Consider the following 16,006-nt stretch of genomic DNA (forward strand, 5'->3'; position numbering starts at 1 on the left):
CGAAAGCACGTCAAAGTGCAAGTAGATAAATAGGTACAGCTCCGGCGGGAAGGTAAACGGCGTTTCCGTGCGCTGCTCTGGTTCGCCAGAAGCGGCTCAGTCATGCTGGCCACATGACCCGGAAGCTGTACGCCGGCCCCCTCGGCCAGTAAAGCGAGATGAGTGCCACAACCCCAGAGTTGGTCACGACTGGACCTAATGGTCAGGGGTCCCTTTTCCTTTACTTTACCACACTGTTACAACTATCACAGGCATATCCATATTGCAGAACTACTTCTGACACAGGGTGTGGGCAACACAGTGAAGTGACGAGCACGCGCGCCACCTACTTGCCTTTAAACCGGGCTCTCCTGCCAATTATGAACTACAATTCCCAGCATGCCACAAGCTGCACATGCGTCCCAACCTCCTGTCTAAGGAGTCAGTTTCAACGGACGCGTCAGTTTACTGACAAGGCCTCCGGCCAGTAGGAAGTTGCCAACTCCCAATTCGTTACAGCCGCCCATTGGGCTCGCCCTTTCTACTAGACAGACAGGCCTCTAGTCAAATCCGTGTTGCGGAATGCCTGACTGGCCAATAAAAGGGTGAAGTATCCGGTGAGGGGCGCGGCTTTCGAACCAACGGAGAGGAGGAAGCGCCGACAAGTGACTGACAGCAGCACAGCCCAATGGGCCATCGACGCCGTCCAATCGGCGCCGGGAGCCGCCTATTTCCCCCTCCCTTCCCCTCCCCTCGCCGAGGTGGGTAGCAACAGTTGCCCCGGTGAGGGAACACGGAGGGCGCCATAGCCACCGTAGTCGTGGCGACCAGGAAACCCGGCAACAACAACAACAACCGCCCACCCTCTCTTCCTCAGCGCGATTCCCGCCAAAATCGAGAAAGGGCACGACAGCCGCGACTCCGTCCCCGCCCTCCCCCTGAGGGGACGCGGCCTCGCGGGGCCGGGACGGTCCAGGTGGGTCCGAGTCCGTTTCCCCTCCTCCCCCCCCCACCGCTGCAAAATGGCGGGGCCTGCGCTCCCGCTTGACTCCCCGAGGCAGCCGAGGAGGGTGAAGCGAGTGAGCGGCGGCTTTCCTCCGGGCTTTGGCCCCCGCGGCGGCGGCCACTCCAAGCAGGGCTTGTCGGGAAAGGGCCCAGGCCCTGACAGGAGGGGCTTCGGCGCTCCGCAGTGATTGGTGGGCGGGCGGACCAATAGGCGCTGGCTGAGGCCCTGAGATTAGCCAATCGAGTTTACGGGGAGGCGGGCGTCGACTGCTCCCTCATAGACACGGAGAGAAAAACAGTGACTCACGGACGCGTCATGGCGTCGCAGTGACGTCAAGTGGAGTAGTGTTTTTTTTCCTGTTTGGTTAAAAATGATTGTGACGTCGCACAGCAGTAATAAATGAATAATAATAAAAAAATCACTGCCTCCCTTCGTGGTTAAATATCAATGGGTAGTAGTAACGGCACAGAATTCAGAGAGTACTCTACAGTGATGTAAAGCAAAACATTGGTGCCTTTATGGTGTTTTGGGAGGAATGATGTCATAGTGACTCCATAAGTGAGATTTTTATGGGAAGAGTCCATAGGTTAGTAGATAAAGGGATTCTGAAGGTTCAGGATTCAATCTCTAATTTAAAAAGAACCTCAAGCTTCTGAAATATTGGCTGCCTGGGGCCTTAGAGAGCTGCAGTTAGGCGATGGTTAGTACTGACCTAAAGATGTACCAGTGGCCTCCCCAATTATGAGTCAGTTACTTATATTTGACACATATTAAAGGGCTGGAAGGCTGTATCTCAGTACAGAGAAAGGACCTGCTTTCTATGCAGAAGTTATTACGTTCAGTCGATGGCATCTCCCATTAAGGGATCATAGATAGTCCGAGAAAGATTTTGAGAACTGAAGTGAGTGTGAGCAGGCACTAATGGTCTTATTTGTGCTGGTTCACAATAAACAGACTTGTTGCTACTTCAAACGAGCACTTTTAATAAATTTCTACCTGGCTTGGTCAGTCCTGGTTGGGAGGGCAAGAGCAAGAGCACACCATAACTTCCTGATTCAGATGCAGTTGGGAACTAAGTGTTGTGTCAGAGGGAAGTGCATCAGCATAGGGCTTGTTCCCATCCAGGTTTATGGAATGTTTGGAACTGATATATTCTCAGCATCCAGAGGCTACTTAAAATAGTGAACCTTTTGGCTGCCTTGTGTTGTTTATATGAAAAAGCAGAGTAGAAATTTAAAAATAATTAATAAACATGTAGTTGTCCTCCTTGGGCATTTACCTGTATCCCCTGAAGAGCAACTAATAGGCTGTTGAGGGTGGGAGGAGCTGAAGCTGCCATATCTACTTTTCCTGGTCCTTTCTTTTGACTGGATTATAATATTGGACTTCAACACGACTTATGGTTCTTCCTGTTACAGGCCAGGTAGGCCTGTAGCCCAATTCTTTACATGCTAAAGGATACATTATATTTACTAGATGATGTGACTTGGGTATGTATGAGAATTTTTCCATCCCCCCTGTGTCCCAAAATGTATTAATTATATGCCATCAAAACACTCTTTTATCTTGAGTTCAACTAACAGCCGAAAACCAGCAGCTGAAAAGCACATTGTTACTTGCTCATAGCAGCTGCTGCAGGGACAGAAATTACAGCGAGTCAGTTATATGACAGCCCAGGTTGTAGCTCCATCCAAACATGGTTGCATCACAGAAAAGATGGAATTTGTGCCATGTGGGCAGGGCTGTCACGTGGAAGCTGCAGCCAGGACAGCCATAGTACACAGCTTTAACTTTAGCTCCTAATTGATTGATTCCTTCCTTCCATTAAGTGGTGAAGGCAAAATTTTGGAGGCCTAAGACTGTGTCTTGATATATTAAAGAATCTGATAATTGTATTCTTCTGACTATATGGCATGATGTATTGTTGCCCAGATACCGGTGTGATTTAAAATACTATTCAGTTATTGTATTGGGAAGGAGGTAAGTTTTAGTATACAGCAACTGTATTCTTTAGACCAAGAGTAGACTCTGGAATACTTTCAGACAGCATCCTGCCAACAAAACTGAGACAATTCAGGAAAATATGGATAAAGACTCATTGTGCCTGGAAAAATGTGCTTATTTTGGCACTAGTTCAGGTAAGCTGGGAATGGATTTTAACTTTCTGTCTCCATTTTCCAGTGATGTACGTTTGCCTTGGCTCCTGGCCTATAATATCTGTATACGTTTCAATGCAGGAATTTAAAATTCTCTGCATGAGAAGGCATATGATAATGGTGATAATGAAATGTTGTACAGTATCTCAAAAACAAGACAAGCTACTAAGAATGCAAGGAGAACACAGTGACAGCCTTTTTCATTCCTAACCTTTCTCTTGTCCCGAGGGAATGTTACCAGCTTTTCAACTGTATCTTTAACAACAGCCGGAGATGTAGGCATTAGGTGGTGATAATGCTTATCTCTATGCCTTGGGAAACTTAACCTGCAGATATGTGTACAACAAGCCACTGTTGGCACAAGAGCAGTTCATACTTTTTGATCAGTTGGCAACCCTATCAATAGGGGTGCCCATTCTGCCTTGGAAGGTCACTAGTTCCACAGCTGAGGAGTTCTAGTTTGTGCTCTAAGAGAGCCTTCCCTAAAATCAAAATTTTTCTGTTTCACATTCAGCCTAATTTTAAGCACTTCTACTTGACAGTAAACCTACTTGCTTTTAGTGATATTTGCTTCCAAATAAGTCAGTGATGTGATGCAGAAATGTTTCTAGTGCTTTATTTTCTCTTTGATGAGTTCATTAATAACAATAAATGGATGTCAGTTGCAAATAAATATTTGGCAAGCTTTTCCGTTTCAAAGTTGTAAGCTATTTTGTTTGGATTTAGTCAACAAAAACACTCTCTGGGGCAGCAGAAAATTCCTAGTGTGGTGTGTTTTGCAAATTTGCTGAGCATCCCCTCTATGCCTTCATCCAAGTTATTTATAAAGATACTGAACAACAACAGGCCCAGGACAGCATCCTGCAGCACCCCACTTGTCACTTTTCCCCTGGAATGACGAGAAACCATTGGTGAGCACTCTTTGGGTTCAGTCAGTCAACCAGCTAAAATCCACATAGAACCTAGGGCAGGCATAGGCACACTCGTCCCTCCAGATGCTTTGGGACTACAATTCCCATCATCCCTGACCACTGGTCCTGTTAGCTAGGGATCATGGGAGTTGTAGGCCAAAAACAGCAGGAGGGCCAAGTTTGCCTATGCCTGACTAGGCCCTGGAAATAATCCTCCGTCAGCAGCAGTCAGTGCCAAATGTATTGGTTGCCTGTGGTCTTGCACAGCTCCTGGTCATTCAATTGGAGTTTGTGTGATTTCCCACCATTTTTGGATTATGCCAAAAATTTCCGAAAAGCTCTCTGTCTAGAATAATGTCATTCCCTGCTTTGGACAGAGACCCTTTTGAGCCCTTTTGAACATGTGTGTCATATACAGCAAGACTAAACCTTTCAGTTTAATTATCTACCCTGCTGCGGCTGATTGAGAAGCAGTATTTTCAGTGAGATCTCATGAGATCTTGTGGAGCACACAAGCTCTCATGAGAATTCTGTGAAATTCTGTGAAATTGGCACCAATGCAAGTGGTGGGGTGGGTGCTGGGGGACAGCAGCAGGGCAGGGGGGGCATTTCCCGTTTCACCTCCAGCAGTGAAATGGGATGCAGTGCCCCTGGTTTCTTCTTAAGCCCTAAAGAAATAAGAATGTTGTCTGCATTCAGACATCTGTGTTCCTTCTCAGAGATGGCTGCATTTCAAGAGGTAAATCCAACAAGTGACATAGATATGGTTACTCTGCTGCCAAGTCATGTTTGACAGTCAGTGCAGAATTGCTTCCCCTCTCTTTTTGTATAATGATACCATCAGCTGCAGGCCAGAGAGTACTTCCTGTTCCCCCTCCTGTTTGTGGAGTTCTGTGGATAGGAATAGCTGCTTGTTTTATGAAAAGGAGAACATGGTTAATGTGAGAAGCAAGAGTCAGCAGAGCCTCTGAAGCTAGCAACTTGCCGAGAGTTTGCGCTTCAAATATAATGGACCATGTCTGCCAGTGAGAGACTTGAGTACACAATTCCGATTGGGATCAGGCCCAGTTGTTCTTCGCTGTGACTCTCTGAATCTAAAAACAGCCGGGTCGTTTCCAAGTTTGGCTTGTTCCAAAAGGAGTGACCAAGTGTATTGGAACCTTTGGAATGTAGCTTAAGCAGAGAACTGCGCTGTGGATGACATGATCCTGTCTCTCTTGACTCCATTGGCATGACGGTAAAGTCTAGCTACCAGCACATTTCCAAAGGGGAGAGAAGTCAAGAAGGGATACTTGTTTGGAACTAGGACTGAAAAAACCTGGTCAGATTCCCAGCAGCCTCCATCATGGTTTTAGACATCAGCCCTCTACAGGGCTGAACAAAATATACTTAGAATTGAATGAGTATTGACATTTTATTCACACTACTTTCATAGCATACCGGAAGAAAGAGTATGGATTTAAGTATAGAACTATGAAAAATGTAGTGGTATTAGAGAGCTGCTGTCGCTCAGAGTAGATAGTCCTGGGCTACAGGTGACTAGTGGTCTGACTCAAAATAAGTCGGCTTCAGATGTACATAGCCAACAGGTTGCCAAACTGTGTAACTCAAAATAATATTAAGATTGTTTTGCACATTTAATTGAGGATAGAAAAATTGAGGAAGGCAGCTTTATCCCAGACCTTACAATTTTCACCAGTAGATTCTTGGAAACTTGACAGCTCAGAAGCAAGACTTGAAGCCATAAATAACCAGTAGCAGACAGAGAGGCGAAGTGATTTCTCACTTCACCTGACTTCTGGTTGCCTGTGTTGCTGCTGTGATGAGGTAAGTGTGGTGCAATCCTATGCTCCTGCTGGTGAGTTTGCACTACACTGACCTCACTGCCATCTTGCCTTTCCCTTTTCTGCCCCAGTATCCATCAGCAGTGTGAGTGACGAGGTCTGATGAGTACTGCTGCCTCACCCTGCTTTCTGCTGCTGTAAATACCAGTGCTAATAGGACAGCCACTTTGCCCATACAGTTAAGTGCAGAGCAGTTTCCTTTCCCCATATTATAACTGGCTGGACAGGAGTGAGGAAAATTGAGTTTCATTATTTTACAAAAGCTTCCTTACCTGGTTATCTAGGAATAATCATTGCAGGGGCCCACACAGGTGGCTGCTTACATTTCTGAGTCATATTTCTCATACCGTGTTCCGACTAGAGTCCATTGAAGAACACATTTTAAACTGGGCTCCCAATCCTTGTGTAAAAATAAACAGGCAAAATTCTCATTTTGTTACATACATGCTACACTTTCAATTCCAGAGGAGGCCGGATCACCCACTAAAAAGAAATGATCCCTTACAGTGGCAGCTGCCCTAACCTGGATCTCACTGTAGCACCAAGTCCACTGCATCTCCAGGAGCAATGCTGAATCAGTCAAGCTGGACATTTCAAGAGAACAGTATTTTCAGTCTTGGGCAGAAGGAGCAGCTCTGTGTCACTATGGGTGTAAGGAAAAGTCTGTACAATGGAAAAGAATAAATAGGCCACAGGAAGAATGGTCTCCTGCTGGCAGTGATTACTATAAGATAGGGTCATCATATTTCAAGCAGTAAAAATCTTTTTGTTTTGGAAATTTGAAGTTTTTGGCTATTTTTAAGGAAATTCAACAAAATCTAGACTTCCGACATGGGTTGCCATATGTCTGGATTTTCCAGGACATTTTCCACCCAGATATTCCTTCTGACTGTTGTATTCCGGCTATGCCCAGAAAATTCTGGATGTATGGCAGTAAGAAGGAAAATGTATACTGTTGAAGAGATTCACTACACAGGAGTAACTGCAGGAGCACTTGGTTTTTCCTTGGCTCTCTATGTAAAGCTATGTCACAAATAGTGAGAGTTGGCCTGCAGTCATCCAGGACTAGCAATTTCTTGAGGCATTAGCCTCAATTTCTATAGTACAGGATGCCAATTTCTGGGTTTTTTAAGTCAACCGGCCTCTGGCATTGACCTTGAGGAGTAGTGCACCATTCAGATGGAACTGTCTTCTTTCTTACATTCCACAAAGGCTGCAGTTTTTTGCTGGGACCCCCCCCCCCCCAGGCACAGATAGATACTGGAAAGCTAGTACAGTCATACGTTGGAAGCCGAATGGAATCTGTTCTGGAAGTCTGTTCGACTTCCAAGGCGCAGCTTCTGATTGGCTGCAGAAGCTTCCTACAGCCAATCAGAAGATGTGGAAGGCCCGCCGGATGTTCAGGTTCCAAAGAATGTTGGCAAACTGGAACACTCACTTCCGGGATTGTGGCATTTGGGAGCCAAAGCGTTCTACTGCTAAGGCATTTGTCAACCAAGGTACGACTGTATACTTTTGCACCAACTACACTAATGGATCCATTGAAAAACAATACACTTTTTCTTGTGCTCATCAAGATACCCTTAAGATGCAAAGTAATAACAATAATTCACACACTTCAGAGAACATTTTCTGCATAGACCGGCTCTCTAATACATTATTCTGCACATGTTGTTCTTATTCACACACTACCTTGTTAGCTGTGTACCTTAAAAAGTGTGACATGTTCCTGACACTGGCCAGGACTGGTTAGTCATCCTGTTGTCAACTGAACCAGTGCCTGGATGCAACCAGGATGTTGAACCAGTTCTTGAATGCACTCATATTGAGGGGATAAGAATTACTAGACTGAAGCTGAACCCTTCTAGGACAGTGACACTGTGGGTAAGTGGTTTTCAGGTCCAAGAACTGGGGAGTCTGCCTGTTCTAGAAAGGGCTGTACTTCCTCTGAAAGAACAGGTAATCAGTTTAGGCCTGCTTTTGAAACCATCTTTGCCCATAGAGACTCAGGTGGCCTCTGTGTTGAAGAGCACCTATCATCTGCTTCAGTTGATGTGTCAACTGCATCCTTTCCAGGACAGGGATAACTTGTCCACTGTGACACATACGTTTGCAACCTCATGTCAGGAGTATTGTAATACACTCTGTGTGGGGCTTCGCTTGCAGCTGATCCAGAATAGTGCAGCCTGGGGGTTGCTCTTTATTCAGCATGCCAGTGCTGAGGAATCTGCCCTGGCTGCCTATTAGCCACAGAGCCAGTTTATTACTTACATACAAAGCCCTAAATAACTCTGGACCAGGTTACAAAAAAACCTGCCTTCCTGTTCATCACCCAGTAAGGGCACTATGATCAGCCAGTGGAATACAGTTTTGCCATGGCCTGATGATTTTGACTTACGTTAACATAGGGGTAGACTTTTTCCACTAGTGGCACAAGTGTTTTGGAATGCTTCCTTGCTGAAATACCAGAGTCCCCCTCAGTGTGGGCATTCTGCCAGCTCCTGAGGGGGAAAAAAAACTGTTTAGGCAAGCATTTCCCTAAGCAGAAATTGTGACTTTATTGCTTTAACTGTTCTGTTTTTCAATTGTTCATTTAATTGTATATTTTAATTAAAGATAATTTTATTGCTATTTTAATTATGGGTTGATTTTATAGTTGTAAACCACTTAGAAGATATTTTAGCATATAAGCAATACAGTGGTACCGCAGGTTAAGTACTTAATTCGTTCCAAAGGTCCGTTCTTAACCTGAAGCACCACTTTAGCTAATGGGGCCTCCTGCTGCCACCGGAGCACAGTTTCTGTTCTCATCCTGAAGCAAAGTTCTTAACCCGAGGTAATATTTCTGGGTTAGCGGAGCCTGTAACCTGAAGCGTATGTAACCCGAGGTACCACTGTATATAAATTAATAAACGAGAATAACAAATAATAATGTAAACCAAAGGTGTGTCTTAAAATACCCACTTGCATTCCCCTAAAGCTTCAGATTGAAAGTGAAGATTGGCAGTGGTGGGCAGCTATTTGCCCAAGAAACTGGTCTACCATTACTGATTTTTATTGATTTATCGTACCATAGAATTCCTGAGTTTCCTGGAGGAATTTGAAAACCACTGTGGTATGATATAAAACATAAAGGGCATCTAATTTCAGCCCTAAGCATATCAATAAGAATGGTCTGAGTGGTTTTTTTTTTTTACTATAATAAGAACAGATATGACTAAAAATAAAAATAGGACAGCTTATTTGGTGTAGTTTGTTGTCGGTAAGGGGACTTAGCACAGATGTACCTCCCTTTTTGGGTTGTTCAGTACTAATTCAGAGGAATGCTTTCCCGTAAATTAAGCCTATTTCTTTTCTATGTTTAATTTTCTTTGCATGTTTAATTTTCATCATACCCAGTTATGAAATCATAGTAGTGTCTGGTGCACTTGAATTGCCCATTGTTCCTCTTGATAAGGTGCTTCTCTGCTCATTACCAAGTGTGGGCTTTTGCCATTTGTTTCTTGGGTCCTATTATTAGGGTTACACTGCCTCTGAAGGAGCAGGTACACAATTTGTGGGTACTTCTCAATCCATTGCTGTGACTTGAGGCTCAGGTGGCCTCAATGGCCCAGAGTGCCTTCCATCAGCTTTGGTTGGTGCCCCAGGTACGCCCCTGTTTAGACAGGGATAGCCAAACTTCTGTTGTCTGTGCTCTGGTAACCTCTAGGTTAGATTACAGTAACGTGTTATACATTGGGCTGACTCTGAAGACACTTTGGAAACTTCAGCTGGTGCAGAATTCAGCAGCTGGGGCAAGACGATTTGAGTATACAGTGGTACCTCGGGTTACATACGCTTTAGGTTACATACGCTTTAGGTTACATACGCTTCAGGTTACATACTCCGCTAACCCAGAAGTAGTGCTTCAGGTAAAGAACTTTGCTTCAGGATGAGAACAGAAATTGTGCTCCAGCGGTGCGGCAGCAGCAGGAGGCCCCATTAGGTAAAGTGGTGCTTCAGGTTAAGTACGGACCTCCAGAACAAATTAAGTACTTAAACCGAGGTACCACTGTATAACACCAATCCTGGCCCAACTGCACTGGCTACCAATTAGTTTCTGGTCCTAATTAAAAGTGCTAGTTTTGACCTATAAAGCCTTAAGTAGCTCAGGGCTGCAATACTTAAAGGACCACCTTTCCCCACATGAACCGACCCAGACCCTGTAACTACAGTGGTGCCTCGCAAGACGAAAAGAATCCGTTCCGTGTGTCTCTTCGTCTAGCGGTTTTTTCGTCTTGCGAAGCAAGCCCATTAGCGGATTAGCGCTATTAGCGGTTTAGCGGCTATTAGCGGCTATTAAAGGCTTAAGGGATTAGCGGATTAGCTGCTAAAAGGCTATTAGCAGTTTAGTGCCTTAGAAAAAGGGGGTGGGGAGCGGGAAAAAACCCCCAGGAATCGCAAGATATTTTCGTCTTGCGAAGCAAGCCCATAGAGAAATTCGTCCTGCGAAGCACCTCCAAAACGGAAAACCCTTTCGTCTAGCGGCTTTTCCGTCTTGCGAGGCATTTGTCTTGCGGGGCACCACTGTATCAGCCTTTTCTGCAGTGGTTCCCAATTTGTGGAATATTCTCCCAGGGAGGTTTGGCTGGTGCATTCACCTTTAGACTCCAAGCGAAAACATTCCTTTTCAACCAGGCCTTTGACTAATTAAACAATCTATGACCTTTTAAACTGGAGGTGAATGGGTGGGTATTGTTTCTGTTTGTTACTATGCTATGTAATTTTGTGTTTTTATATTTTAATAATCCTGGAGATTGTACAGCTTGTGATTCAGTCCTCAGTTTCTCGTATCTGACATGGGCTAAATCTGTTTGCTACTGGTAGAATACTGAATTTTGGAAAGTTGTGAATGTGAAATACGACTTGTACGGCCATTCAGAATACACTTGAGTAAATGCAAAGTGGTGTTCTCTGGTCTCCCAGATTTCTAGGCAGATCTTCTGCAGCATACCTGTTGCCACTCTTTTCTGTAATTGGCTGCAATTAGGTATTAAGCATGGTGTGTTATTAAGTTAGTGTTCAGTGAACAGAACTGTAGGGAGCTTTTTCTGTCTATGGAATGCTTTATAATTGATTAATTTTTTCCTTCTTTTTTGTTTTTATTTGTTTTTCCTCTTTTTTTTCTTCACCAAAAGGAAGCAAAAAAAAAGCCTTATTTATTATCATTTTCCCCACTGTTGGCATGGCAACACAGGCGTACGTTACAGAATTACAGGCAGCGCAACAACAGTCACAACAACAGCAACAGTCACAGCAACAGCCAGCAGCAACAGTGGCCACAGCAGCACCTGTGGTGGTGGCAGCAGCTCAGCAACAATATGTGGCAGAATTGCAAAGTGCGCAGCAGCAACAGCCTGCTTCGAAACAGTATGTCTCGGAAATCCCACCTCCCCAGACACAGGCTCCACCTACTGGGCAACAAACACCAACGCCAGCCCCACAGCAGTACATAGTAGTAACTGTTTCTGGTAAGTATGTGTGCGGCAAGGGGGAAGGGGTGTGTCCTGGTACCTGAACGGGTGAAGCATTTTACAGCCTGCAAAGGAGGCAAGTAGTCTGTAGAAAAATCCAGGGTCCTCCACTGACTCTGTTATCACAAAACAGTCACCTGTGGCAGAGGAGAGAGTCCCATCAGCAGCTATCTCTTGAACCAATCAAGGCATAAGCTCGTCAGTCTTCTCTTGAAAACTGTCAAGAATGGAGATCCCACCACATTCCTAGACAACGTGTTTGACTGATGAGCTACTTTTCTTTTTTAATATATATAATTCCAACTCTACACTTCCATGAAAATGTCCTCAAATAGCTACCTTAAATTTGCCTTTGAATGATTTGCACCCCATTGCTTCTTATCCTATCCTAAGTGGGCACTTTGGGGGGTGGGGAAACACAGATGGTTGTCTTTTGGTAGTTTTTTTGGCAAATCCAGGTCTAGTCCTGAGAGATATGTGCAAATGGCATTAACTTACTTATTTGTTTTGGAACTTATTCATTATAGGCTCGGTATAGGCCCTTCTTTCTGTGTGAGACCCCCCATTTAGAGTGCACAATTTTAACTGTATTTAAATATATCTCCCAGAGCATCTTGAAAGCTTAGAGCAAGTAGGTGTGTGTGCATGCATCCATGTGTGTGTAAAATAGTTCCAACTGCTTACTAGCTTAAACCTGACTCAAAAGTCAGGTCTAGTTAAAAAAACAAACAAAAAAACCCTATATATTTGTGCTCTTAAAAAGGATTGTCAGGCTCAATGTTCGATGGTTCTTAAAAAGAAGGTTATTTTCTAGGGAGGGTTTTGGCAGCCATTATGAGCAGCTCTTTCCACCTGTCAACTTTTGCTTTTCAAACACTGAATGAATTTTTGCCCATAATAGTTCATAGGTTCAGGACATCTTTTCTCAAGTGGTCCTTCTCAGGCTGTGGCTATGCAGTATTATTTGCACCCTTCGTAACACCTCATTTGAACTGGCTTGCCATCTGAACACTGTGCATGCCAGCTTTCCTAGGCTTATTATCTGCACCAAGCCAGGGGTTCTCAAACTGGCTATTGGAGCCAGTATGGCGTAATGGTTAGAGTGTTGGACTATGACCTGGGAGACCAGGGTTTGAATCCCCCCTCAGCCATGAAGTTCATTAAGCGTCCTTGGGCCAGTCACCATCTTTTAACCTAACCTCACAGGGTTGTTGTGAGGATGAACTGGGAGGGGGGGAAACCATGTACCTCAAGCTCCTTGGAAGAAATGGTGGCATGTAATAGTGGTATGTGGGGGACCTGTCACTCAGCCCAATAGTTCTGCATCCTTATCTTCAACTATCTGCAACATAGCATGCATCAACAAATTGACAAAACACCTTAACGGGCACTTTTAAATGTATTTGTTGGTGTGAATGAGAATTTGAATAGCAAGGAGCTTCTAGGGCACCTTCGTTGCAGCTCGTCTCGCTTTAGCAAGATTTTGGAAAGACCTAATGGGCAATGATTTCAAACTGGCATGGCAGAGTCCAGCATACTTCTCTTTCAGAAAAACTTACCTCTAAGCTTCGATTTCCACGTGGGCATACAAAATTGGACAATTTTGTAGTAACACGGTATAACTTTAAAACCTATGTCAACAACAAGATAATTGGATATCGGACCCCCATCGCAATATGCTAAAATTTGGAATGCTTAAAGTTGCATCAGGATTTCGGCCCCTGCTTACCTGACTTTCTGATTATATGGTTTTTCCTGTCTTTTTAGTTGTCATTTATAAGCTGCCAGCACTCTCTTCTTTTCTCAGTTGTCATAGAAAAGCACAGCTGTCAGTCCACAAAAGGTCACGATGTTGGCAATGTTTTAAAATTTAGGTCCTTTTAAAATTCTGTAAATTCCATAAATAAAGCATAAAAGATGCCCTACTCCACCCACAGAAGTTCTGCAGGTCAGCCTACTGCTTTTCAAGACAGACTAATAGGTATTTTAAAAAATATATCCAGTAAAGGAACCGGAACAGAGATATGCTGGCTGCACAGGTCTAATAACAGAAAAAGCAGCCATTTCCTAATCTTGGCTCTGGTGCAGATCCATAAAGGAGGGTCAGTAGCCTCACTTCGGGGGGGGGGAAACCCCTGTAGGTTAATAAATTAGAATGTATATACAGAGTTGCAGTTGATAAAAGAGTTTTGCAGAATTCTTTCTGGCTCCAGCATCAACAATGAAGATTTGCATTTAGAACTTAAGTGTGGCAATGAGAATAGAACCCAGCTTAGTCTTCCGCAGCAGGTCTTTGCTGTCACTAATCAGTTTTTTATGATTGTCAGTGAAATTATCTACATATTTTTTTAGTTATTCTGGTCTATAGTCTGCATCCAGTCTACTAGGAGACATGACATGAACTCTGCATCAGAGCTCTGCGCAGGCCTACTGATCAGTGGTGAGATTCTAGCCAATTTAAATGGGAGAGGTTCAAGCACATACTGAACGCTTCCACTTTTATGTTAATGATACTTGAAAACGTTTAACTATCACTGGATTGTACCACAAATAGGCATTTAGAGCTGAGCTCATTGATTGCTACAGCATATTGCATTGGACTTTCCACACTCTGTTTCTTGCCATGGGCACTCGGGGAGATCAGACTAAGCGGGAAAATCTCTGTAGCCATTTTCACTGAATGTTTTGACCTGCTTGGTGGAAGAAACACATGAATAATATTGCCTTCCATGGCACTTAACTTGTACAACTCTAGACAAAGGTGATCAGTACAAGCCATACATTATGTGATCTGCTCCACTTCAAGGGTGTTCATGTCCTTGTACAAGTGTGTGTGTGTGTGTGTGTTTGGCAGACCTAGCCCAAGATATTCTGGTTGCTGAGGCATAAAATGCACTGCCATCTGCTAATTAACATGGGATGCAATCCTCTAGGAAGTTCTTCTGTGCATGCTTCATTAAAATGCATAGAGGTTGCACAGACATTGTGCTTGATGGGTCATGTCTGTCATGTCTTCAATTGTGCTATCTTACTGGCTCGTAGGATCAGTTGTGTTGCCTTGCTTCCTGGTGGAGCCTTCTCCGTATCTTAAGAAGGCAAGGCAAACAGCCAGATAGAATTCCTGCTGTCTTTCGTAGTGTAATGCAGCACTTCAGCTGGCCTGAAATACGATCCAAGGAAACCTGGACTGCTTCTGATTCTAATCAGGTAGCTCCTAAGCTGCAGAGTGAAGTTGTTTGATTTGCCTTGTGGTTGAGTTTTTTCCAGAGAGTGTAGATTTCCATATGTATGGAAAGCAACTGAAAAAACTGGCAGAATTCAACTTCACACTATTGAGTCCTGTTGAAATATTGAATGTCTGTTGGATTTGGTGCATTCTCCCAGTTCTAGTCTTTCCTTCAGCTTAGTTCTTACTCTTTTCAGTCAGTAGAGCTGGAAACTCTGCTGGGTTTTTTAAGCGAAGGTTCATGTGATCCTTTAAAAAATAGTATATTCTCACCAGGATCCAGACTCGGAACCTGTTTTCAGTATCAGGGTCTAATCTTAGAAGGAGTATTGAAGGAAAGTGCCTCTAAGCATGAACAGGGTATAGATGAGGGAAGGGGGTATTTTTGTGAGTTCAGAAAATGTTTGATATTGGTTGCATTTTGCCTGTTTCACATTTCTACATTTTCCTCCCTGCTTCAGCTGCTTTCCCTTCTGTTTCTACTTAAGTGTATAGCTCTTTTCATACACTGTGTCAAAACTGGACAGGAAGGCCAGGAGGTAAATGGACAGGAGAGGCTCTGCATATAGACAGTCACAGAGAGAGTCATTCCTAGTCAGTTCAGCCAAAACTGGGCTAAGCAGAACAATGGCCTCTTGCAGTTTAAAGCAGCTTCATATGTTTCAGCAGTGGAGTGGAATAATATTTGACCTTGCCTCAGGGGGAAGGGCCAAAGCTCATTGGTAGAATACATGCTTTTCAGAGGGAAGCCCACAGGTTCAATCCCTGGCAGCTCCAGTTAAAATAATCAAGTAGCAGGTGATGATGATGATGATAATAATAATAATAATAATAATAATAATAATAATAATAATAATAATAATATATTATTTATACCCCGCCCATCTGGCTGGGTTTCCCCAGCCACTCTGGGCGGCTTCCAAAAGAATATTAAAATACTGTGATACATCAAACATTAAAAGCTTCCCTAAACAGGGCTGCCTTCAGATGTCTTCTAAAAGTCTGGTAGTTGTTGTTCTCTTTGACATCTGGTGGGAGGGCGTTCCACAGGGCAGGCGCCACTACTGAGAAGGCCCTCTGCCTGGTTCCCTGTAACTTGGCTTCTCTCACTAAGGGAACCGCCAGAAGGCCCTTGGTGCTGGACCTCAGTGTCCGGGTAGAACGATGGGGGTGGAGACGCTCCTCCAGGTATACTGGACCGAAGCCGTTTAGGGCTTTAAAGGTCAGCACCAACACTTTGAATTGTGCTCGGAAACGTACTGGGAGCCAATGTAGGTCTTTCAAGACCGGTGTTATATGGTCTCGGTGGCCGCTCCCAGTCACCAGTCTGGCTGCTGCGTTCTGGATTAGTTGTAGTTTCCGGGTCACCTT

General features: G+C 44.2%; 1 protein-coding gene and 1 long non-coding RNA gene across 13 annotated transcripts in view; one reads left to right on the forward strand and one right to left on the reverse strand.

Moving 5' to 3' along the window:
- The first annotated feature begins 303 nt into the window (after window positions 1-303).
- The window catches only part of RFX1 (regulatory factor X1), a 60,397-nt gene continuing 44,694 nt past the window's right edge, over window positions 304-16,006 (forward strand). For 2 of the 8 annotated variants that reach the window (XM_083419572.1, XM_083419573.1), the window contains exons 1-2: window positions 738-955; window positions 11,074-11,406. In XM_083419572.1, the coding sequence (XP_083275698.1) occupies window positions 11,121-11,406 (286 nt within the window). In that variant the 5' untranslated portion in view covers window positions 738-955; window positions 11,074-11,120. Of the gene's footprint in view, window positions 956-11,073; window positions 11,407-13,651; window positions 13,850-16,006 lie in introns of those variants that run through there. The other 6 variants (XM_083419579.1, XM_083419576.1, XM_083419577.1 and 3 more) reach the window with 5 other exon arrangements.
- On the reverse strand, window positions 974-13,455 carry LOC310667928. Of its 5 annotated transcripts, XR_014506430.1 has the most exons (6): window positions 13,139-13,455; window positions 12,658-12,751; window positions 11,450-11,546; window positions 8,295-8,397; window positions 6,169-6,296; window positions 974-4,943 (listed from the first exon to the last, which is right to left on the reverse strand). It is a non-coding gene; the product is annotated as an uncharacterized lncRNA (long non-coding RNA). The 5 variants fall into 5 exon arrangements; XR_014506429.1 differs by lacking the exon at window positions 12,658-12,751; XR_014506431.1 differs by having other exon boundaries at window positions 12,658-13,455.

This window comes from Podarcis tiliguerta (assembly GCF_965153285.1).
Source record: "Podarcis tiliguerta genome assembly, chromosome: 17".
NCBI classification, from domain to species: Eukaryota; Metazoa; Chordata; class Lepidosauria; order Squamata; family Lacertidae; genus Podarcis; species Podarcis tiliguerta.